At 40.7% G+C, this 25399-nt stretch overlaps 1 protein-coding gene across 3 annotated transcripts in view; it reads right to left on the reverse strand.

Annotated features, from left to right (window-relative positions):
• LOC126336982 (ATP-binding cassette sub-family A member 7-like) overlaps positions 1–25399 on the reverse strand; it is a 585480-nt gene that overhangs the window by 43372 nt on the left and 516709 nt on the right. For all 3 annotated transcript variants that reach the window (XR_007565029.1, XM_050001219.1, XM_050001217.1), the window contains exons 41-42: positions 24236–24352; positions 6989–7099 (exon numbers count right to left, since the gene is read on the reverse strand). Coding sequence is in view for 2 of the 3 variants with exons in the window: in XM_050001219.1 (XP_049857176.1) it covers positions 6989–7099; positions 24236–24352 (228 nt within the window). In the remaining variant the exon portion in view is untranslated. The remainder of the gene's footprint in view (positions 1–6988; positions 7100–24235; positions 24353–25399) is intronic.

Here is a 25399-nt window from a genome sequence, read left to right on the forward strand (position 1 = left end):
AGAGGGGGAATTAGGATATTGCAGCAGTCCTTGACCAAGATATGCAACAAAACTGTGCTCAAAGTGAATGAGGCAGCAGCATAATATTGGATCTCGGCAATTGGTGGCCATTACATCGCATAATGTTAAGGGGAAATCTGAAATGGCTGAATCCAGATTCAGATAAAGTTGAAAATACACCAATTCATGTTGGTCAAAAGCTGAATCATGTCCCATGGGGAAGTGGGACAGTGCAGCTGCATTGCTGTGTACTGTAGCTTCACAATAGTGGATAGAATAGTGAAAATTAGACATGTACAATGCCCAGTGCTGTGGCCAGTGGGTGGTCTTGTCTGATATGCAATGCTTAGGAACAAAGATGGCAGGCGAATGTCAATGATCCGTGACAGAATGAAATTTCTTTCTATAAAGGAATAATTTAAATTTTTGAACTGCACAGATGATAATGAGAGCCTCCCATTCAATCTGAGATTAGCATTGCTGGGACGCAGATAAGGTTGTAGAAGCATAGTGCACTCCGTGCCATCGAAGTATTTACAGGACAGGATTGCACATACACTATGGCTGGTGAGACACATCGGTCACTGCTACCAATGGCGAACAAGCGTGCATGTTGTCAAGAGCGATGTCTGCTTAAGGCAATCTTTCAAAGCATGGAAAGTTTATTAATAACAAGTTGACAATTTGAAATACACACTTTGGGATTGTAGCTGGTTCAGTGGATAAGATAGTTCACCTAGGCTTGAAATCAAGAGGCCATAATAGTTGATCTTACCCAGAAACTCATTTACTCTTTTACATTCATGGGTGACTGTGTATTGTCAAATGCTGCAACATACTCTACTGTTGGTTTGAGTCCACATGGGTGACTGTGTATTGTCAGATGCTGCAACATACTCCACTGTTGGTTTGAGTCCACTGGCTGAGAGTTTTGTCTCCAAACATGCCAAGGGCAATTGCAAAAAAGGACATTTAAGCAGGTTGCATTTGAGTCATTTTGCTGCCAGCCTCTAAAAAACAAGAGTTTGAGTTTGTGAAGGTGGTCCTCCAGATCTGGAGTCACTCCTGTAACCAAGACATCAAGGTATCTGCCAGTTAGGAATACCTTGTAGTAGTTGACCTATAAAATGTTGGATTATGGCAGGTTGAGCTAATGAGATTCCAATAGGTAACTAACTACAACGATGGAGACCATTAGGTGTATTGAGCACTATGTAAGCTTATGATGCTTTAGACAAGGGAATCTCTAAACAAATCTCTGCAAGGTAAATTTTATTGAAAAAGGTGTCATGGCCTAATTTTACAAAGAGTTCACCCAGAAATGGTAAGAGTTTGCACTTCAGCCTGTGCATTTATTGTCACCTGAAGCTACTACAAAGTCTCAAAGCACTGTTGAGCTTGTGTGAGGTTACCAGTGGAGTGGTCCATTGACTGTACGGAACAGGCTTTAACAAATATTTGTGAGTGAGTCTGTCAAGCTCCATTTTGAGTACGTTGTTTACAGCCAGGGGTACTGGGTGAGCTTTAAAAGAGTATAGGCTAGCCATCACTTTAAGAGCTTCAAAACCATTTCCTAACATCCCAGTGAGAAGATTTGAGAATGTCCGTCACAAAAATCTTTATGGTGATGCAGAGCTCTTTGGATTGTGTGGCATGTGCCATTTAATGTCATGAACTGTAAACACTAAAAGGATGGAAAGAGTTTACCCAAAAATGTTCCCCACTTTGGTGTTAGCTAACACAAGGAAGGTCACTGGATGAGTGACTTGGCTGTACATAATTATAATTGAGTTTCCCCTAGCAGATGCACATGATGGTGAGCCCAACGGTTTGTCTTCGCTGCCTGCAAGGATGGTGACCCTAAATGTAAGTAAGTAAGTGAGTTGGCTGGTTTAGCAAGGACACAGCAACTCTGGTGTTAAGCAGTAACTTCACTGTGTGTTTGCCACCAAACACAGGTTTTTGCTGAACTGTGTTCTGAGAAGACTGCACTTTATCACTCACTTGGTTCATTCCTGCAGGTTGAGACATGTTTGTGGTGGAGCTGCTAAAACATATATCTTGCAACTGTCCCAATCTCGAGCTCTCGTTTTATAGGCTGGCAGCAGAAGGACTCAAATTCAACTTGCCCAAGTGTTCTTTCTTGCAATTTGCCTCAACATATTTGTGAATCAAACTCTCAGCCAATAGAGCCGAATCAATGATGGAGGGTATGAAGTAGTGATTGGCAATATGGAAATATGGAGCCAACAACGAATGTTTAAGAGTTACAAGTGTTTCTGAGTAAAATCAACTATTATGGCCTCTTCATTGCAAAACTAGCTGAACACTCTTACCTACTGAACCAACTACAAAACCAAGGCGCACATTTCAAATGGTCACCTAGCTATCAACAAACTTCCCATGGTTTGAAAGATTGCCTTAAGTGGGCAACATGCTTGACAACATACATCCCTTGCCTGCCGCTTGTGGCAGTGACAAATGCTTCCCCCCACAGTACATGACCCATAAATATAGAGCACATAATTATTTTAAGACCTTATCTACTACTCTAAAATTGAATGGAAGTCCTCACCTACGCAGTTCAGAAATTTAAATTATTCCTTTATGGATAGAAATTTCATCTTGTCACATTCCACACATCGCCACTCGCCGTCTTTGGTCCGAAGCATCGCTTACCAGACCATCAATTGCCTCCAACCCTTTGTGCCATACTTGTCTAATTTTTACAATTCCATACACAATGTCACTACATTACACACTAGTGCAGTTGTGCTGCCCCAATTGCTCTTGCAACATGACCCACCTTTGACCAACATGAATTGGTGTTTTTCCCACCTGACTTGGATATGGATTCGACTGTTTCAGCTTTCCACTTAATGTTACGTGACATAGTGGCTGTCACTTGCAATGATCTGATGATACGCAGCCTCACTCACTTTGTGCATAACATGCAGGTATGTCTCCTGTCTCCAATATTCACCCCTACTGACCACAGCTAAATCGGCTGCACTTAATTCTTGGGGTTCCATTGTTGATCTGTCATATGTAGTGCATTGATGGGGGCTTATGCTTTGCTCATGGTATAGCAAGCAGTGCTTGCAGCCGTCAATGGCACCACCACACGTGACCTGTTGCTGCTCATCTGATTGTTTACAGTATTGTCTGGGCCATGGGGAAATGGAAGCCCCACGGGATGTAGCATGACATTTTGTAAGATCAGAAGCGGGGGAAATAACTGCTGCAACGTCTCCATCTGTCCTAAGTAAACTCTGGTCTGCACAAGCAGATGCAGAGGCTTGAGTTATTCACGTTACTTCTACATCTATATCTTTACTCTGCAAGCAACCATGAAGCACTGCCAGATACAGAAAAACCTCAAGGAGGGAGCGCCATTGATATCTTGAGCTACCTTTACTTTTACCGTAGTAAAGAATAGTCAAGTCACATACAAAGTTTAAGGAAGTTTTATTTAAACTGATTACACATATACAAGACAACATTTTTACTGAGAAATTACTATGAATTACTATTATTAATACTTCACAATCAGCTGATCACTCTCACTCTTGACTAACCTTCACACTCGCACTTGCTACAACTAAGAGTTTTTGCTTATTCATTCTTCAGTCTTAATATTTCTGCTTCTGAATGTAAAGCTGCTTCGTATTCGATGAATAGTCCAGGCTTATAACGCTATGTATCAAACAACAGTATAATATTTGCTACTTTTCTCGAACAAAAGCCCAGACAGAATAACATATCGAGACCACTATAATGGCTGTGACTTTTCTCATACATATGTGTTCGCTATCTATGTGTCACACAGAAACAAATAAAATAAAATAATGCGAACATGGATGCTACGTGGGAAAGTACAACTACTCGATAACTCGACTGAGTCACTATTGTCCTTCAGGTCACTAATATACAATGTGAGCAGCAAGGGTCCCAACACGCTCCCCTGGTGACACCTAAAGTAACTTCTGCATCTGTCAATGACTTTCCATCCATGTTAACTTGCTACATCCACCCTACCAAAAAGCCACAATCCAGAAATCAAGAAATATTGTGTCTACCTAACTGCCTTGATCCAACGCTTTCAGCATGTCACGCTAGAAAAGTCCAAGTTGGATTTCACATGACTGATCTTCTTGAAATCCTTGCTAGCTGAAATGGAGGTCATTCTCTTCAAGGTACCTCACTATGTTTCATCTCAAAATACATTCTAAGATTCTGCAACAAATCAACTTCAAGGATACTGGATGATAGTTTTATGGATCACTTGTCCAATCCTTCTAGTCAAAGAATGTGTCCTGTACTTTATTGTATCTACTGTGAATCTATGATAGATTATAGATAGAAGAGGAGCTAACTCAGCTGAAAATTCAGTATAGAATCTGATATGGATTCCACGCCCTGCAGCTTGTTCAATATAAACGATTTCAGCTGTTTTTCAACACTACTGACACTAAAACTTAATTCACTTATCTCTTCTGTGGTACAAGGATTAAATTGGGGCAGTTCTTCTGGTTTTTCTTTGCAAAGGAACATTACAAATGGAGTTAAGCTTTTCTACTTTGTCTTTGCTACCCTCAATTTCAGTTCCTGTCTCATCCACGAATCACTGGACACTAACTATGGTGCCATTATCGTCTGACAATATCCTGTGATGGTATTCGTTGAAGGCTTCATGCATTATTCTCTTGACAGCCATACACGTTTTATTCAGCATCTCTCTGTCTACAGCCTTCTGCTTTATTTTACACTGTCAAGCAGTAGTCCATGTTTTTTTGAAAGTTTTCTTACAGCGACTGTATGCCACGGATGGTCCTTCCCATTATGAACTGTTCTATTTGGTGCATATCTATCTAATGCACGGTCAACTACTCTTCTGAACTTGAGCCACAAAGCCTATACATGTTCCTGTCCTGTGCTTAAAGTTTCAAGTTCCCTACTGAGATGTGACACTACTGTTTATTTATTTAGTTTACTGAACATTTCTCTCTTTCTACTTCTTTCAGTTGCCTTTTGTACTTTTGTGATCATCGTTGCTACAACTGCTTCATGGTCACTGATACCAGTTTTGATGTGGACATCGTCAAAGAGGTCAGGTCTATTGCTTGCCATTAGATCTAATAATTAAAAGCAAACTTATTAAAACAAAATACAAATGAAAATGAAAATCCTTTTACATATAAGTAGTGGTAACATTATTCGATGTAACCTCCTTCAGCCAGAATTACTGTCTCCAATATTATCCTGAAGAGATTGTACACACACTTTAAAATAGTGCTGTCACTATTTGTGAATGCTGCTTCAATAGCGCTGTGTGAAATTAGGGTTCCTCATCTTATTGGTAACTCTTCCAACTATGCTCCAACATTGTAGTCAAGGAGGTTCAAATCCAGGCTATTTAGGGGCTAAAACTCCTATGATGTCAGGTCCTCTGAAATCAGCACCTGAGCCTTTTCAATTGTCTGCTGTAGTTCGTGACTCATGCTTCCTCGAATGAGGTTTCCTAGCCGGGTTAGCGGTGCCTTTTCCAAAACATTATACTTGGCCACACTATTGTAACCAGAAAGATAATCGTGACTCCTCAGTTGTACTCCACATATGTTCATTACATCTTGGCCATTTTGAGGTTCTTACTGCTTTCAAGAACACCAGTCACAACCTCTGTCAGAGCTGCAATATGGAGGGAAATTCAAACTGAAATGTATCTGGATTTAAGTGCCGCACCCTGTATACTTCCATCATGAGTGGAGTTCCAAACTATCTGTTCTAAGTAGTTTTCAGAGGAGGCATTTATTGATGTTTCACAGGATTTCTTGTTATGTCCACAACTAACAAAACTATAATTTTCCCAATTGATTGTTGGATAATTAAAGCCTGCACCAGTGATTACAGTATGATTGGAGAACATTTTTACAAGTGAACACAGTTTTCTCTGAAGTTTTTGGTAGCATCAGGAAGTGATGGGTCATCGGAACTTACCCTAAAACTCTTCGATGCTATTACCTTCAGGTTTTAAGCAGCTCTCTGTACCTATTAGTATGTGAGCTTCACTGTTTTTCAGGAGCACTTCAAACTCTGGCACATTTGTTGCAAATGCTTCTGCAGTTATCTACTAGGATTTTAATACTCTCACCTGTGGGGGACATTGATTTGGATCTATCATTAATATTTCCAGGTCTCCTACAGCCATCGTTATCTGGACTGGATGGAAAGTCATTTTATCTACAAAACTTTTCAACCAGACACATATCCTATTACATCCTGTGTAGTTTTTAACTTCCACATCACAGGTAAAACAACTATAATGTTACAGATTCAGTGTACTTTTGCCAAATTTAACATTCAAAATTAGAATTACATTGATATGGTCAGTGGCCCAGTCTGCATAAAATTGTCTGGGGCTCTATTTGTGCAAGAAAAGGTGTAACCCAGCTGTAATAATGTTTCTTCATTGAAAAATGTTCTTGAGACAAAGAAAATGTTATAGGCAACTCAAGTTTTACCATATTTGTTAGTGGCTCTAGTTTTGATTTTAGTTAACACAGTTCAAGCAATAACAGTCAGAAAATTAATTGGTATTTACTAACATAAAGCATTTAGTTCTAAAGATTAGAAAGGGATATTTGTATCACTGTGTTTCCCATCCATTTGTAATAAGGGAAATAGATTTGCAAATATTAAATCAATACTCCACCAATCATTTAGCACCTTGTACAAAAATCTAATTTTGGAATTTTTTTAAAAAGAAGTTTCTGTGTTAAATCACTCACAACATACAGTTATGTTATCCCATGGAACAAGTTTTCCCAGTATCTGGGTTACATGTTACCCTAAAAGATGATCTATGTAGATGCCACAATTATAAGACAATTTACATCTTAAGGTCGCAAGTATAAAGAAATGTTAGAGGGAATATTCACTGCATATGCACAGATGTTAATGGACTATTTTAATACGCATCACAGCTTACCTTAAAAGTTGTTGTTTTTCCTGCACCATTAAGACCAAGCAAACCGAAACATTCACCAGGTTGTACACCAAATGATAATTGATTAACAGCAGTAGTATTTCCTCTATATACCTGCAAGTGAAAATTATGCTTCTTTAACTATGACATAAGAAACAATAATTACTTACTCTTCTAATAAAACTGAGATGCATTTGTGTGTCACAAATTTTGCATTGTACCAAGTAATACGGATTTCGTTTTGTCAGAGAGAGAGAGAGTGTTGGAAGATGGTAAGAGAGAAAGATGCCAGAGAACAGGAAACAGTAATGGATGATAAGGAAACTGGTGGAATGTGTGTACTTCACACCAAGCTATCTTCTTTTTACTAAATTTAACATAAACTCCAGATCCAGATTAGCGCATTATGCAAAGAAGTAACAGACACGCTGTATAACCAGATGACCTGTAATGCACAAGAATGGTGAAAGGAATTGGTATCAGTTTGACTACACAATTGTCAAGAAATCATTGGAATCATTCACAGCCTTTATCTATATAGAGGTTCCATTTGCAGAAAATTAAGATGGAACAAGCAGATACATATTGTTTGGAAAATGTATGGCAGGTTGAGATCCACTGGAAGAATCTCAACTCAAGGAAGCCCGATACATCCATGAAAGAGATTGTTGTAGCCCTATAGAGGGACTGTGCAGAATTAAATATCACATGCATCCACAGCTGGCTTAAAGAGGCTGCCTTGCATTGGCACAATTGGCACAGCAAGCACTGCACTCTGGAACACATTACTGTTATACTGTGCATTAATGTAATCCCTGATTTAGTGTGTTGTACTTGTTACAACTTCATTCAGTTTATCCGTATTTTCCTTAATTTGGAAGCAAATTATAAGTTGGTTGGTGGGAATTTGAATATCATGTTTCTGCTTCTTCTTCTTCTTCTTCTTCTTCTTCTTGGTGCCATACACTTGTAGTGCATCGGCAGCTAACAGGCGGCGTTCCCTTGCTTCTTGAACCAGCTCTTCAAAGTTGTTGATGCCAGTCCATGTCTTGATATTCTGTGACCATGATTGCTTCCTTCTACCTGGTGGGCACTTTCCTTCTATTCTGCCTTCTAGAATTACTTGCAGAAGTTCATATTTCTTTCCTCTCATAATGTGCCAGGTACAAAGTCTTTCTTCTTTTAATTGTCCCCATTAGTTCTCTATCCACCCGGGCTCTACACAGCACTTCAGCATTGCTCACTTTCTCAATCCATGGTATTTTTAGTAATCGGCACAAGAACCACATTTCTGTTGCTTGTAATCTCTTTACAGAAGCTGCTTTAATTGACCAAGTTTCCACTCCATAGAGTGGGACGGGAATAACATAGCACTGTATCACCCTTGTTCTCAGTTGGAGCAGCAAGTCTGTGTATATCAGCACATTTCGTAGCTTTCGGAATGTTTCTTTGGTAGTCCCACATACTCTAAATTTCCTTATCATAATCAAGTTTCGAATTTATCACAGATCCGAGATATTTAAATTGGGTTACTTTCACGATTTTATTACCATTAACGACTAGGGACTTGTTTTGACCAGGAGTTCTTTCAATTGACATCCATTTAGTTTTCTTGGCATTTAATTATCTATTTCTGTAAGTATTTTCTGTAGCTCGGCTATAGATGGCACAAACAAAGCTGTATCATCGGCATACTGTGAGTTCGAGATCTTCACTACATTAACTTTTATACCAATGTGTCTAGGGAAACAGGAAATCAGATAGAAGCTTGTTGTGAGGTAGCTGCCATTGCCTCTCCTCGTCGGATACTACTGATTAGCTCATGGGGGGCAGATGATATTGTGGCTGTGCAATAATGGTCTCCACATCACTTGGGGCAGTGCCATGCTACACAGAAACAGCTCTCTCACTGTGCTCCTTCCCCATTGTGCCCTCATTGCCTTGTTCAACAAGAACAGGCCAAGCCCCCAAAGCGTTGAGTGACTTGCAACTTTTGTAAGCAGCTCTCAGTCTCATTCACTATACATTAACGCCGATGTGAACACTGTTTTCCAAGTGATTGTAGCCCCAAACAAATTTTATATTGAAGTGTTTGTTATGGGCAAGATGTTACAAATGCAAGTAGACACAGGTGCAGCAGTGACTTCGTGAAATTCTCAAACCTATGTGGATCTCAGATAACTGGCTTTGTCCCCTCTCTCTTGTTGTTGGTTGGTGAGTTACAACAACAAATATCCATACTGGGACAGTTTTCTACTCCCATTTGTGTAAAACAGTTATTCAGATTTTGACCATTCTAGTGGAAGAAGATGCTGATACTGAAAACTTACTTGGGTTAGACATCTTCAAAATTTTTGGATTCTCTATTTCTGATGAAGAGCATCTGGTATCAGATAAGTTCTTTACCAACAACTGACTGTGCTATGCTCAGAATTCTCCTCACTGTTTTTGAAAGGTTTAGGGTGTGCTACCGATTTCAAGGCTCACATCACAATGAAACTGACGGCGTGCTCTCATTTTTTTCATGCCCACCAAATGCCCATTGCTTTACGGGAAAAATTGAAAGTGGAACTTGATCAACTTACAACCTTGGGTGTTGTAATCCGTGTCTCGTCTAGTGAATGGTCTACTCCATTGATAATTGTTGCAAAACCTAACAACCATCTTCCGCTCAGTGCTGATTTTAAAAAAATAGTCTGTAAAGTCACTGTCTGTTATTGGTATCTATCCCTTACCTCATCAGGATGAACTCTTAGCTCAGCTTACTGGGGTTCAATACTGTTCCCAAACAGACTTGTCTGAAATATAGTTGCAGCTGCCTCTGGACGATGATTCCAAATGTATCTTTGTAGTGAATACTCACTTCCGATTATAACAATTCCATCACTTGCCATTCAGTGGAGTATGTGCCTTTGCTATTTTCCAAACATCTTTGGTGCAACTCAGCCTCTGTGCTGGGGTGCATTAACTACCTGGATGATATTGTGGTCTCCAGTTCCTCTACAGATGAACACTTATGGAGCCTTGTCCACAGTGCTGCAGGCCACTGAGTTGAAATATAAGTTAGACAAATTGCAATTTTTTCAGTTATCTATCATCTTCATCATCATCATTTATCCCCATTACGGTCAGAGGAAGGCAATGGCAAACCACCTCCACTAGGATTTTGCCTAGTACAGCGGTGCGAGTCTCCCGCAATGTCCCCTACGCTCCTCGGAGTATGGGACATCATCATCATCATCATCATCATCTGCTTCAGTTTTGTAGTCACGTATGCTTGCAACAAGCCTTTACGCCAGCATGTCAATGGCATTGCAGCTTTTCTGTATTCAACCAATGTCAAAGGGTTGAAGGCTTTTCTTGGAAAGATTTCGTACTGCCATAAGTAAAGGTGTTAATTTGCACTGGTCACCCACCTGCAACCATGATTTTATCCTGTTGAAGTCAAAATTACACTCAACACATTGCTTAGTTACCTCCCAACCAGGTCAACAACTTGTTTTGGCCACAGACACCACACAATATGGCCCTGGGGTCATTCTTGTGCATAAATATGCGGACGGTTCCAAACGCCCTATGCGTATGCTTCCAAATCCCTGAATCGAACACAACAGTACTACTACTAGACAGAAAAAGAAGCCCTTTCTAAAAATTTCACGTTTTCCTTTGCGTACTGAATTTCATTTGATTTACTTATCATAAACCTCTGGTTTTACTTTTCCATCATTTGTTGTCTCTTCTGGACAAAGCAACCGATTGCCTGCAATAATAAGATGTGTTTTTGTCAAGCTATACCTATGGATGCATTTCCACCCCACAGCACAATATGTTAATGGGGATGCTCTTTCTCAGTTGCTGATTGGCCTTGATCCTGCATTTGATCAGAATGAACTGTCCAATTTCCATTTAGATGTTGAAGCCCAAAACACAGCATGATTTTCCCATTACCAGGTCTGAAATTTCGGTGGCTGTTGTGGCCAATCCTGTCTTACATCAGGTTGTTTGATTTGTCCACCACAGCTGGCCAGATAAATCACCGGGTTGAGTGTGGGGTACTTGGCAGTGGGTTACTGGTGGCTAATGGAGAGTCAGCAGATGGGGTTGTGATCCCATGCACAATGTGGCGGGACATCATATGCCTTCTCCACCTGGACCATTGGGGTGTTTCTCGTACAAGTTTGCTGACCTGCCATCACGTGTTTTGGCTGGGTATTCAAAGTGAAATCACAAGTGTTGTGTCGGCCTATCTCTATTAACCCTTGTGGCCCACCCCCAGCACCCCTGTGAACATATTTGCGCTGATTTTGTGCATTCCTTCCTTAACTGTTATTGGCACCTTAACTGTTATTGGTGTGTTGTAGTTGATGCTTTCTCAAAATTTCCTTATGTGGTTCATTGTTCTTCCACATCCATGATGGCTACAGCCACGGCCTTCACAAAGATTTTTTTCCTTGGAAGGATTACCATACATTCTTGTGGTGGGTGACAGCCTGCAACTTGTGTCTCAAGATTTTGAAGCATTTTGTACAAAGAATGGCATTTGGCATGCTACAGCTCCTCCATTTCACCCTCAGTCAAATGGTGAGTTGGACTGCGTGTTTCATACTTTCAAAATTCAGATGAAAAAATATGTCACGCAATCTTCTCTCAAAGAAGCCCTCGATAGGTTCTTGAGCTCCTATAGGTTAACTCTAGTTAGCGACCACAGCCTGACAGAGCTGCTTCTTCGTCACCAGCCCCCCCCCCCCCCCCCATCCCACCCCCCCACCCCCCTCCCCAGCCATCCTCTGGCACATACCCCACTGCAGTTCTATCTGGGCTCCACTGACTGGGAATGTGGGTTTGGCTGGCACCCTAAGTGGATACTGGCAGTCATCCATCACTGCTGAAGACGCACCCTGTGTTTTGTGCGCACCTCAATGGATTGGTGTCCTGACACTACGGCCAGCTCTGCTTACATGACTAACCAAGCACTGGAGATCCACCACCCCACAGCCACCTCCACCATCGATGCCAGCCACTGTGGAGCGATCCACGCTCCCTCTGGCTCCTGTGGTGTCTTTTTTATGGGTGCCACTACCACTAGAGGGAATAGTTAGTGCCAACCCACCTCCATCTCCGTGGCAGCTGTTGCCACTGCTCCTGCTGCCGTCTCTGTCTTCTCCTCTGCCTACATTGCTGAGTGCCTGCCCGGAGGTGGGCATGGATACAGCTCCTCCATCACTGGTGCTTCTTTATGGTCTCTGGCAAGGGAATGGGAAGTGCAGTTGTCCATGGCTGCACCATTTCAGACCGTATTCTTCTTTGACAGCATGACACTTGCTTCAGCAGTCATCCCCTTCCAATGAAGATGCGGACATCTCCAAGGTGAACAGTTTTCCCCAAGGGGGGACATTGCTTTTAATTGTCACCATACTTCTAGAACTGTGGGAGCTATCAGTTTAAGGGGAACATTGCTTTTATTTCAGTGTACCCCAAAACCCAAGAAGTTTTGAGACTGGGCAAATAAAAAATAGAGAAAAGATAAGATGGTGGTTTTAATACATTAGATGTTTCACATAGACCCTCATCCCCTCCCTGCTTAAGTACAATTCACAGCAGGTTCATGTAATCATATGAAACTAACACAAGAATCCTTCTTTGAGATGTTGTCCAACTTGCACTTGATATTGGTTTCAAAACTGGTTATGTCATTTGTCATTTTATGGTAGGTTTGCATCGATAACACTGAGTCTCATTAATCCTGAAGATTTTTTCCATAAGATAATTGTCTGCATTTTGCATTTCAGTCAAGTCACAGGACCCAGCCACCTGTTGTTTTTGTTCAGGACTCAAGGGGTGCAGAAAGAACTATGAACACACTTTTCTCTTGTTCAAAATGTTTGTACACTTGATTCAGAGATGTTGTGCCACTGAGATTTGTGACACAAAAACACTGACACCACATGGCTGTGTGGCAACTACTTAACACAGCTTGCTCATAAGTTACCAGTAGAATATGTACAGCTGTTGTTAGTTCAAGCTGCCACCCTAGTTACTGCACTGACATCGCTTATACACTAGGAAGAAAATCAGTCTCAAAACTTTTCATCACACACACACACACACACACACACACACACACACACACACACGCAAAATCCATGCTCGTAGTAGTAGTCTTGTTGCTACTGTGACCACCGATGATTGGGTGTCACCACACCAATCCTCCATTGTTAAGTGGTTGCCTTTCCCTTGTTTTACGTATGTTTCCATCCAGAAATTTTCATTATTGTTATCCTTTACAATCTAGAGTACTCTCACTAGAAAATACTGATTCTCCAGACCTAAATGAGTGAAAAGTACTACAGTGATCAACTAACTGATTATGTGACAATTCTCCTTTCTTGCACAGAATGGAGAAAAGTGCAGTGCCTGTATAAATTGAATGAGTGAAGAGCAGAAGTAATTATCCAGTGTCTGAGGGTGTCAGTTTAGCCCCACATTATGCAAAAGCACTAATGAATAAAACGTTCTCGGTTTTCAAGCCGTCTATTTGAATTACAGAACTTAAAATGTGTTTTCAGGGAAAATTGATACAGCAAAAGAAACATCGGAAATGCTTTCAAGGGCTGCTGACGAAAGACACCTGGTGAATCAGTAGAAGAGGCCAAACAGACTGTATTTCTGCCATAATGTAGAGCAACTAGCAGCAAGTTAGGATGTCTGCTGCAGAAACATGGGCTAAGACCAGTGTTCTGGACCGCCCCTAAGTTACGAGATATATTGTGCCCTGTTAAAGACTACATTGCTCTTCCAGTGTCCGGTGTGTATGGTGTACCCTGTGAATGTGGCAGATGTATGTCAGACAAACAATTTGCACAGTTGCAGAGCGTAGTACTGAATACAAGTGCCGTATAAAACAAAGGGAGCTTGACAAGTCAGCCATAGCGGAGCATTGCCTAGAAAATGGACATAAAATACAGTTCGAAAATACAAAAGTGTCGGCCCACGCATCTACATATTGGGACTCCATTATAAAGGAAGCGGCCGAGATTTGTTTAAACAACAACAATTTCAACAGAGACTGGGGATACACACTCAGCAGGGCATGGGGGCGGGCGTTGGACATCGAAAGAAAGCAAAGACAGATGCGCGATGCGGGAGTGGCAGTTTCAAACGTGGCGCCTACCCCTTGTGCCACCAGTGTTGCCATGGGCAATAGCTCCACCAGCTGATGATGTCATCATGCCTCTATAAGTGAGAAACTGTAGCAAACCTGGCAGTCAGTGAACTCCTGACAACGATGGCAGAGATGGTTATCGAAAGCTCAAGGATTTTATTCATGGATGCTGCTACGAAAGACTCCGAGAACACATGCAATAGTACTATTTTACACTGTAGTGGTCACAGTGTTATGACTGCTACACTGATGCTTAAGGCTGCAGTATGGTCCCTTCTGCCTCCAAAGTGGAATGTGTGAGGAGCTGCGGGAGAGGATCACCAGTGCTGTGTAAATGCAGAGTCGAGACCACTTACTAACAACAACATTCTTTATTAATCAATGCTTACATAGAAGACGTTGATGACTGTGGCCCTGGCACTGGCCACTGCTAGTGGGCAACGACCAAATACACAAGGCAGTGGGATACTGTGGTACCATAACAGTGGCTGGCAGTGACAGTGGCCTTGTTGACAACTTAAAGTGTCAGCTCCACAGTACAACATTCTGTTTTTGAGCTGCAAACACTGCATGCAGACCAAAGTGTCTGGTGGGGGCACACAGATGTTTGGACTCGAACTCAGGACTCAATGGAGGCTGGTATGTCAGGTGATGAGACCCAATGGGTGGCCCTGCTGCAGCGAAGACAATTAAATGTCATTGGGGCTAGCTGTCATCTCGTAGACCAGTGGCTGTTCCTAGTTAATGATGGTGCTCAGTGAGGCTGTGCTGGTCAAACACAAGGCGTCAATCGAATGCTGCTAATGGCTAAGCTGGGAGTATACATACTCACTCCAGCTGAGGTTTTTATGATGAGCTAGTTTCCCTTCAAAGAGCTGGCTGCAGAAATGCAGCATTGTGCTACAGTATGTAGCAATCAATATAGTCCACTGCTGACCATAGGATGTTGCAAAGTGCCACAGCCTGCTATACCACTTGGCTCATTGTAATGGCCTGCCTGAGGCCAAGACCAAAAAATTTCCTCCTCCTTGGGAGACTTTAGTCTTTCAAACTCCAGCGTGTTGCTGATCCTGCGAAATACTAAAACAACATGGTACTACTAGTTTACATTTTCCCCCTGCACCTATAGAGCATTCCCTCTCACACCACTATTTACTCTTCATAAATTATCTGTTATTCTTCCCTACGCATTCCATCACATTGTGTGTTATGAGAGGTAAATCCACAATGTTCTGTCCCTTTGTTGAAATCTTGTGGTTGATCCACTGGGTTGGTAGATGGTGGGCTTGGAGATTGGTGGGGTCGTTGGTCATAGGCCACATAAGTGATGACCAGGATTAAGAAAGTTTCCAAGGATGAAATTCCCACTGATGTGACTTGGCACAGATAACCGCTGTGGTATTGTTGAATATGCTGGAACAACTGTTCTATGCTAATGTGGCCATTCTGTGTTGCTAATAGTTTGCTGAGAGAACTGGGCATGTTCGCTTATCGAGCGTATTAATCGAGCATGATTTTACCCATTCTACCAGCAATGAAAAATAAATAATAGCTTTTCATCCATTTAGCTAGGTAAAAAATGCACACCATACTTGATAGTACTAGTCCCTTGCAGCGCCATCTAATGCCGTGGAAATGATGTGTGCTCATCAATAACTACGCTTTTTCCCTGTAGATGGCCTCAGTGGTTCTATCTAGTTCGCTGAAGGAGTAGATTAACAGATTATGTCGTAACTGTTTTCCATTTTCTCTATATTTTTTGGGCAAACGTACATAGCTAATCGTAGTTTCAACGAATATTTTAGGCCTTGGAATATAAGTTCTGCTGTATTGAGCCAATGATCAGTGATCACAAGATTGTTCATATTTTTTCACATAAGAATAATATAATACAGTATGTTGTGTTGTTCTCTTCCTGATGATTATTTATGTCACCTTACATTGAGTGACGTCTATTTATGCTACACCACTGGCCATTAAAATTGTTACACCACGAAGGTGATGTGCTACAGACGCAAAATTTAACCGACACGAAGAAGATGCTGTGATATGCAAATGATTAGCTTTTCAGAGCATTCACACAAGGTTGGCGCCAGTGGTGACACCTACAACGTGTCAACATGACGAAAGTTTCCAACCGATCTCCCATACACAAACAGCAGTTGACTGGCGTTGCCTGGTGAAATGTTGTTGTGATGCCTCATGTAAGGAGGAGAAATGCGTACCATCACGTTTTCGACTTTGATAAAGGTTGGAATGTAGCCAATCGTGATTCCGGTTTATCGTATCATGACATTGTTGCTCGCGTTGGTTGAGATCCAATGGCTGTTAGCAGAATATGGAATCGGTGGGTTCAGGAGGGTAATACGCCGTGCTGGATCCCAACGGCCTTTTATCACTAGCAGTCAAGATGACCGGCATCTTATCCACATGGCTGAAACAGATCGTGTAGCAATGTTTTGATCCCCAAGTCAACACATGGGGACATTTGCAAGACAACAACCATCTGCACGAACAGTTAAATGACGTTTGCAGCAGCATGGGCTATCAGCTCAGAGACCATGGCTGCGGTTACCCTTTACGCACCCTTTACGCTGCATAAGGTCTGCAATGGTGCATTCAACGACAAACCTGGGTGCACAAATGGCAAAACAGCATTTTTTCGGATGAATTCAGGTTCTGTTTACAGCATCATGATGGTCGCATCCATGTTTGGTGACATTGTGGTGAACGCACATTGGAAGCACATACTTGTCATCGCCATACTGGCGTTTCACTTGGCGTGATGGTATGGGGTACCATTGGTTACACATCTCGGCCACCTCTTGTTCGCATTGACGGCACTTTGAACAGTGGACGTTATATTTGAGATGTGTTACGATCCGTGGCTCTACCTTTCATTCGATCCCTGTGAAACCCAACATTTCAGCAGGATAATGCACAACCACATGTTGCAGGTCCTGTACGGGCCTTTCCGGATACAGAAAATGTTCGACTGCTGCCCTGGCCAGCACATTCTCCAGATCTCTCACCAATTGGAAACATCTGGTCAATGGTGGCCGAGCAACTGCCTCATCACAATACGCCAGTCACTACTCTTGACGAACTGTGGTATCGTGTTGAAGCTGCATGGGCAGTTGTACCTGTACATGCCATCCAAGCTCTGTTTGACTCAATGCCCAGGCGTATCAAGGCCATTGTTACGGCCAGAGGTGATTGTTCTGGATATTGATTTCTCAGGAGCTATGCACCCAAATTGCATGAAAATGTAATCACATGTCAGTTCTAGTATAATATATTTGTCCAATGAATACCCGTTTATCATCTGCATTTCTTCTTGGTGTAGCAATTTTAATGGTCAGTAGTGTGCAATTTTAACTTTTGGTTTTATAAATGGTTTTGTATCTTCTTATATGAATTAACTTTTATAGAAAATATGTATTTTGTGAAAGCTGATGCAATTGCCAATTTTCGCACCTAAACTGAGCCATTTTTATTCAAAAATGTGGTATTGTTTACCACCATACTCAAGAGAAATATAAGGACGCATGGTACATTTGTTTATGAGGCTATAGTTCGCATAGTAGATTTAAAGTCGTTATCCACATATATGGTTTTTTATACTCGCAATAGTTTGTTAATCACATTATTTAAGTAATTCGATTGTTTATCTTGTACTGTAAGTTTTACCTGACTCTGTCAAATTTGGATTTGTGCATTCAGTAATGTAGTGTCATCTATTGGAAGTAATAAAAACATGCCTTTTGATGCACTTTTAGTTCGTATGTAGAACAGCAGATGGCCATTGATACCACTACTCGGTTTCGTTATTATGACAATAAGTTTCTTTTTCTAAATCTGCGTGAATGGAATCATATTTTAGTGAGTTTTCTCTTCCTACAATTTTGACGATCATAGTTTTGACGTATATATTTAATTTGTTATTGTCATCTGACAAACAATGTTTTGGACATTTTTACTTGGTGTGATTATCTAAATTGGTATTATCAATTACCTTCACTGTATAATTTTTCGTAATGTGACATATTCTCTATTACTTTTGTATTTTACATAGAGGGCACTTATTGCAAGGTGGTGCCACCTCATGTTCTCTTGTTGTAGTGTTGACCTGTGATGTGTCACTTCATAATATAAATCTGCCATAATATAAATCTGCCAAGGAAAGTACTTCTACTTATGGCATGTATTGGTTAGAAAAATGGTATGTTATGACTTTGAATTTTAATTGTCAGACATCTGTATATGTTGTAACTTATGTAACTATGTTTTATTGTCAATTTTTTCATTTGTTAAAGCAATTGTTGTTTATGTCCTGTCTCATGTATTTGTTTTAACACCAATGATGACTGATATCAGTTGAAACTGATTTGCAACAAGATAAATAAATTACGTTTCCACTACTGGTTGCTACATTCTTTATAATTTGATGTGACTGTGTCAAGCAGAACACTACTGATGCTGCGACTGAACATTACTGGTTTGTTTTTCCTACTCATCCACATTAACTAACTTTTTTTTCTACATTTAGAGTCATCATTTGTCACATCAACTAGAAATTTTGTTCAAGCCGTCTTGTATTCTCCTACAATCACTCAACTTTGACACTTTATTGTATGCCGCAGCATCATTAGCAAGCAACCAAAGCTTGCTGCCCACCCTGCCTGCCAAGTCATTTATGTAAGTAGAGAATAATAGTGGTCCTATCACACTTCCCTGGAGCACTCCCAATGATACCCTTGTCTCTGATGAACACTTGCCATCGAGGACAACAGACTGGGTTCTATAAATTCAGAAGTCTTTGAGTCACTCACATAACTGTGATCCTATTCCATATGCTCGTACCTTCTTTAACAGCCTTCAATGGGAAACTATGTCAAACGCTTTCCAGAAATCTGGAATGTGCTTCTGGCATTTCATCCATAGTTCATGGTATATCATGTGAGAAAAGGGCAAACTTAGTTTTTTATGAGTGATGCTTTGTAAAACCATGCAGATTCAAGGACATAAGCTTCTTAGTCTCAAGAAAATTTATTATATTTAAACACGGAATACATTCAATGGCTCTGCACCAATCCAGTGTTAAGGATGCTGGTCTGTAATTTTTCAGGCACGTTCTTTTACAATTTTTTTAAAAACAGGAGTCACCTGCACTTGTTTCCAGGCACTTGAGACTTTGCCCTGGGTGATTCATGATAAATGCAAGCTAAGAAAGGGTCCAATGCCTTGGAGAACAATTTGAAAAACTGGGATTCCATCCAGACTTATTTGTTTTCAACACTTTCAGTTGTTCCTCTATGCCAGGAATGCTTATTACTATGTCATTTATATGGGAGTCTGTTCAATGGTCAAATGACATTATGTTTATATGTTTCTTCTGCATGAATGATTTCTTGAACATGAAATTTAACTTCAGCTTTTGTTTTGCTGTCTTCAACTGCCACACCAGACTGGTCAACAAGTGACTGGATGGAAGCCTTAGACCCAATCACCAATTTTACATAGGACCAAAATTGTCTTGGGTGCTCTACCAGATCTTTTGCAAATATATGACAGTTGCAGTAGTATGCACTGTGCATAGCTCTTTTCACAGATGCACAGATCTCTACTAACATCTGCCTGTCATCTTTTGTGCATTACCTTTTGAACCTAGAGTGCAACAGCTTCTGCTTTCCTCAGCATTTTCCAAATCTTGTTATTGAACCATGGTGGATCTTTTGTATCCCTAATCCACTTATTAGGCACATGATCCTCCAGACCAAGATTTACAATCTACGTCATCTTACTGAAACTAAGTGATGTCAATTCACTGTCTAAGTGAGATGCTAAAAACTGCTTAGCTGCTCTTCTCAACTGATTTATTAACTTTCATAACAACAGTTACTATAAGGACATCACGATCACTAATTCCTATTTCTATACTGATGTTGTAAATCAGGTCTGATATCTTTGTATCTACAAGGTCGAAGATACGTCCATTGCGTGTGGGTTGCCAAACTAGCTCTCAAGAAAGTTTTTAGAAAACATGTTCAAAAGTACTTCACTTAAGTGTGTGTCTGTACCTCCTGCACTGAATCCATAGACATCCCAGTCTATACTCGGTAGGTTAAAGATGCCCCCAACTAGTAATATTTGATCTGAGTAGTTGCGTGCTACTGATAACAGATGTTTTTTGAATAACTATAGGGCTGTCACAGCAGAATCAGATGGCCAGAGAAAAATCCAACATTTAGTTGGGTTTCACCCAGACATGTTATACGTGACCAGATAACTTCACTGTCACACTCAACTTCGACATCAATAGAGACAATTTTATGTCAACTGCACAGAACACTTCTCCTCCTATGGTCTCTAATCTGTCTTTCCAATATACATTCCATGATCTCAGAGCTTTCCAGTTTGGGGTCAGCCAGCTCTTGGTCCCGAGAATAATCTGAGCGTGAGAACTTTCCTGGAGGGCAGTAAATTCAAGAACTTTGTTATGAGTACTTCAACAATTTACTGATGATATTTTGACAGTCAAAGTGTCTTTATTTTGAATGTTGTCTGTCTTCTCTTGCTTGTCGACTGGCAAGTGTTCATCAGAGTACCCCAAACTACCGCCTAGGTAAAAAAAACACTCATGTGCATTCCAGCAGTACTCTGCTACCCGAGTAGCTGTCCCCTTTAGGTAGTGCACCCTTAATCTGTTAAGGGGAGTCTACAAACCCACAAACTGATAACACGAGTCTAGAATATGCAGCCAAGACCGTCACAGAGTCAACGAATCCTTTGGTTGAGACCCTCCACTTAGCTGCAGAATGTGAGCTCTGCTTGCACCCCATGTTTGAGGCTGCAGCCTTCACCAATGCTATAGCCTTCAACGCATCTGCCGGCCACCTGTATAAACTGAGGACAGCCACAGAACTCATGCGAAAGAAGTTGTTGGTGCTGATGTGTGCCAGAACTTGCAAACAACTGCACCCTGCATACTTGATAACAGCAGGCAAGGTCGCCTCCACATTTAGCACGAGACTCCCCTGGCACACAAGCAGAGTGCACATAGGATTTCTTTTCAGCCCTGAATGGTATCTCCTCCTCAATGAGGCTGTAGAAGCTCAGCTACACATTCAAATGATGACTAATGTGTGGCGCTATTGGAATGTTGCTACTGGCTGAGCTGGGAATATACGTACTTGCTCCAGTCAAAGGTATTATGACTAGAGCAAGGCTAACAACATGTAGATGGCTGCAGAAACTGTGTTAGGCCACTGCTGGCCTTAGAATATTGTGCTGCCGAATGCTAAGCCACTATTACAGCAGTATCTATCTCAGGTGACTGGCCTGCATACTCCTTGGCTGGCTCTGATGATTTATGTAAGCTGATGTCATGACAACTGCCTCACTAACACACTGCCAACTTAATGGTGAGTGTTAATTGTATAAAAGTAGAGAGCTAGGCAAGAGAGCCCAATGTCATACAAACAACACTTGCCACAATACACCAGCACAGTACTACGCCATGACACCCACTGGGCACTGCCACCAGCCTGCCAGTCAGTGACCTGCTAGTTACTGAAACTATGGACACTTCGGAACATGGTGACATGACATTTCTAGCATCAAAACTAAAACAAACCCACTTTGCTGTATATAAATACTGGCCATCTGGCCAAGTAGGTCATTGAATCAGCAAGTAATTGAGTTGATGTTTGCACATTGTCAGCTTGGGCCATGAGGTCACTACCACACCATTGTCGTCATGACATAAAACCTGCCAAGAGATCCAGCCACAGCACTGATGAGCCTGCGGTTGAACAGAGACCACTGTAGTTACTGAGGCATCTGCCAAAGCCTGATGCCACCAGCTAAACACTAGACCAGGGTTTGCTTGCTAGACTTTAAGCTCCCATCAGCGTCATTGTCTGGCTCCAATTGCCACACCATCCCACAATCGGCCTAGCTATGCAAGTCTTGTTACGTCAGCTCCTGACACAGTTCAGTCACCAGCCGGGAATGCTTACTACGCAAGGTCACACCGTGCCTGTCTTGTGTTTGGTATAGCAGGTGCAGTGGTCTTCACAACAATCCTTCGCTGCTGAGGTCTGTGAGTTAATGCCCACCTTCAGTGTCCATCACATGTAGCCTTAAGTTACTAATACAAACTACTGAAAAGTAATAAAGGGACTTTACTGTCTTTGAGTGGATTTGATTCACTCTGACCCACCACCTCCACTAGAGAACACCCACATCCTCTAGGATAGTTTGGATGCTTTAAATTGTAGAGAATAGAGCCATACACTGATGTATCAAAAAGTTATGCAGTTTCATCTGCTACTAATTTGCTACAACATAATTGCTGCCATTCAGTAACAGATAACGCTTGTTCACACAGAGCCTACAATAACCAGTTTACATCATTCCATAGCCTATAAACAAGTAGAATTTGTTGTATGTTGAAAATGTTAGGGATGTGTATTTTTTGTCACCAAACACCATACCGACATCAAAAGGTAGTACAAGAATGACAGTGTTAAATTTGGGAAGACATTAATTATAATATAGTAGCAACCTCTATGTATTTGTATATGGAATGTATCCATTAACTGTGATGTATTTATCTACAACATTATCTGGGTATATTATGCAGAACTGAACAATCATTAATACAGGATCTTCAATTAAATTTATTTGTACACTCTAAGCCAAGAACAAATAACACATCACAATGAATTATCCGAAGGGACGGAAAGTGCTATATGTGATATACTTTTACAGACAAACAAATGATAATAATTTGAGAAATATTGGATTCAAGAGAACAAATTTCACAAACTGAGCAAAACAATAATGCATTAGTCCACCTATGGACACTCACCTTAGCATGGATTGTTCGCTGAAAAGTCCTGCTTCAAATTGAGCCCCCATGACCAGTGAAGGTGTGTCTGGAGATGCTCCAAACAGCGATGGATACCAACCTGACTGTCACCCAATGTATGACCTGACATCCGGGAGTGATGGTATGGGGTGCATTTCATTTTCTATCATGTCTCTTTGGTTGTCATCTGCAGCATCCTTACAGCACAGTGGTATGTCAATAATGATATTCTACAACTGGTTTTGTTGCCCTTCACGGCAAGCCATTCAGGACTTTCATTTCAGCAAGATAATGCCCACCCACACACAAGAGTTTCTACTGCTAGTCTTCATGCTTGTCAAACCCCACCTGGGCCAGCAAAATAGCCAGATCTCTCCCAATTGAGAATGTCCGGAGCACTATGAGTACGGCCTTCCTATCATTTCGTGACTTTGACAGTGTAACACACCCACTGTACAGTGTCTGGCACGATCCTGCTCAGTAGGACATCCAACAATTCTATCAGTCAATGCCACACCAAATAATTACTTGCATATTTAAGGGCCACAGATGGACCAACGAATTACAGACTTGCTCAATTTGTGAAGCTCGTTCTCTTGAATAAATCATTCAGTTTTTTCTGAAATTGTTATCATTTTTAGTCTGTAAATGTACATCACATCTACCAATATCTATCTCATTCAGATAATTCCGTCATGGCTTTTCCCACTACTTCTTCATTCTTTTCGATCTCATCTTTTTTCTTAATCCACAATCATTCTTCTCATTGTTTGTTTGTTGGTCTTGATTTCGAACTCCCCATTTGTCTGTCTTTCATTTTGTGTGATTTGTAATCTCATTTGCTATTTCCTCATATCTTTCCTTGATTTCCAAGTGTCATCTAATGTTGATCTTATTGTTCTACAATTTGCCTATTATTCTCTGGATGATTCTGTTTTCTGTCTGTTTTGTGGTGTAAGAGCAGACTTTTTTCCTGCTGAGATTTTGCATTACCAAAAAAGCCTGGTTAATTTATTCTGTGTCATATAAAAGCATAAAATACACTTGACAAATTCGAAAGCAGGATTCATTCAAATCTCCCCAGAAGTTTGGCAGCTTATCTTTCCTAAGCTCACTGTTCCTAAACTGATTCCCATCTGTAAACTGTTTCTGTTTCTTATGTCACACAAAATTGCTAATGAAATTAAACTGTACTTCAGTTTATAGCACTTACCTTTGAAACATCACGCAGCAGTAAAATATCATTCTTAGTATTGCCCTTAGAAATTCTGGATTGCTCTTTAACAACATCGTCATCTCCCTTCCTCTTGCCAGTTGGCTCTGGAAATTCCTGAAATAATGAACAATTTACTAATTGGTTCTTATTAAAATCAATACTTTACTCTGCATCGAAGTCTACACCTCAATGAAGCATCCTGCAAATTAAAACTGTGTGCATAACTAGCATTTGAACTGCACTGCACCACCTCAGACTCAAAAACTAGGATTTAGTTCTGGTCAGGCATATAGTTTTTATCTGTCAGATGTTTATATTTCTTATTATTTTGCTGTTTATTTACTATTTGTTTCTTGAAGAAACAAACAAATTAAAAATAGCATTATTTGAAAGTTTTAGAGCATTAACAGGATATTCAAGTTCAGACCATAAAAAATATTTAAATTCTAGAACTCCATTACATATAAATGCCACTTTTCACAAAACCTGCAAGTGTGAATGGCTATCAGAGGAGGGGGGAAGGATGAATTTAAATCTGTAACCCATATAACTTAAACCAGCAAACCTCACAAGCTAATTTCTGCATAAATCAATTTATTCAGATTCTAGACATAGGTAAAGACTCCGACAAAAGTTTGGTTAATTCAACTAGTCCCTCCCCACTTACACTATCTCTCTCCACAATTTTCCTTTTATTTCTTTATTTTCAGTTAACATTTTCTCTCTGTTCATCTATCTGTTTATGATTCAGATTTAAATTTATTTTTCCCCCTTCTTCTGCTCTCAATTACACCTGCCACCATCCACCATCATGACATTTGGCATCTACTGCTGGGTATTGGCCTCCTTCACACATATCCAGACATCACGTCTTCAGCTATACACATACACTTCATTCCTGTATGTGTTCAAATGTCATCTATTTACCTTTCATTTCTGCGAATATTGGAAGCTTAGTATTGTAAAAATGATACAGTTTACTAAAAGCATTCCATGCCATTTTTACTCTTCTGTTTATTTCTACAGCAGCTGTCTACAACTGCCATAAACAGGAAAACTTATCAAATGGTACTGGGTGTTCATTGTAAATTTGCACTATTTCCTTGTCACCAAATTTATGGGCAATTATTTAGTCTTATTATAACTGATTTTCACACCCAC

Source organism: Schistocerca gregaria, chromosome 2, assembly GCF_023897955.1.
Source record: "Schistocerca gregaria isolate iqSchGreg1 chromosome 2, iqSchGreg1.2, whole genome shotgun sequence".
NCBI lineage: Eukaryota > Metazoa > Arthropoda > Insecta > Orthoptera > Acrididae > Schistocerca > Schistocerca gregaria.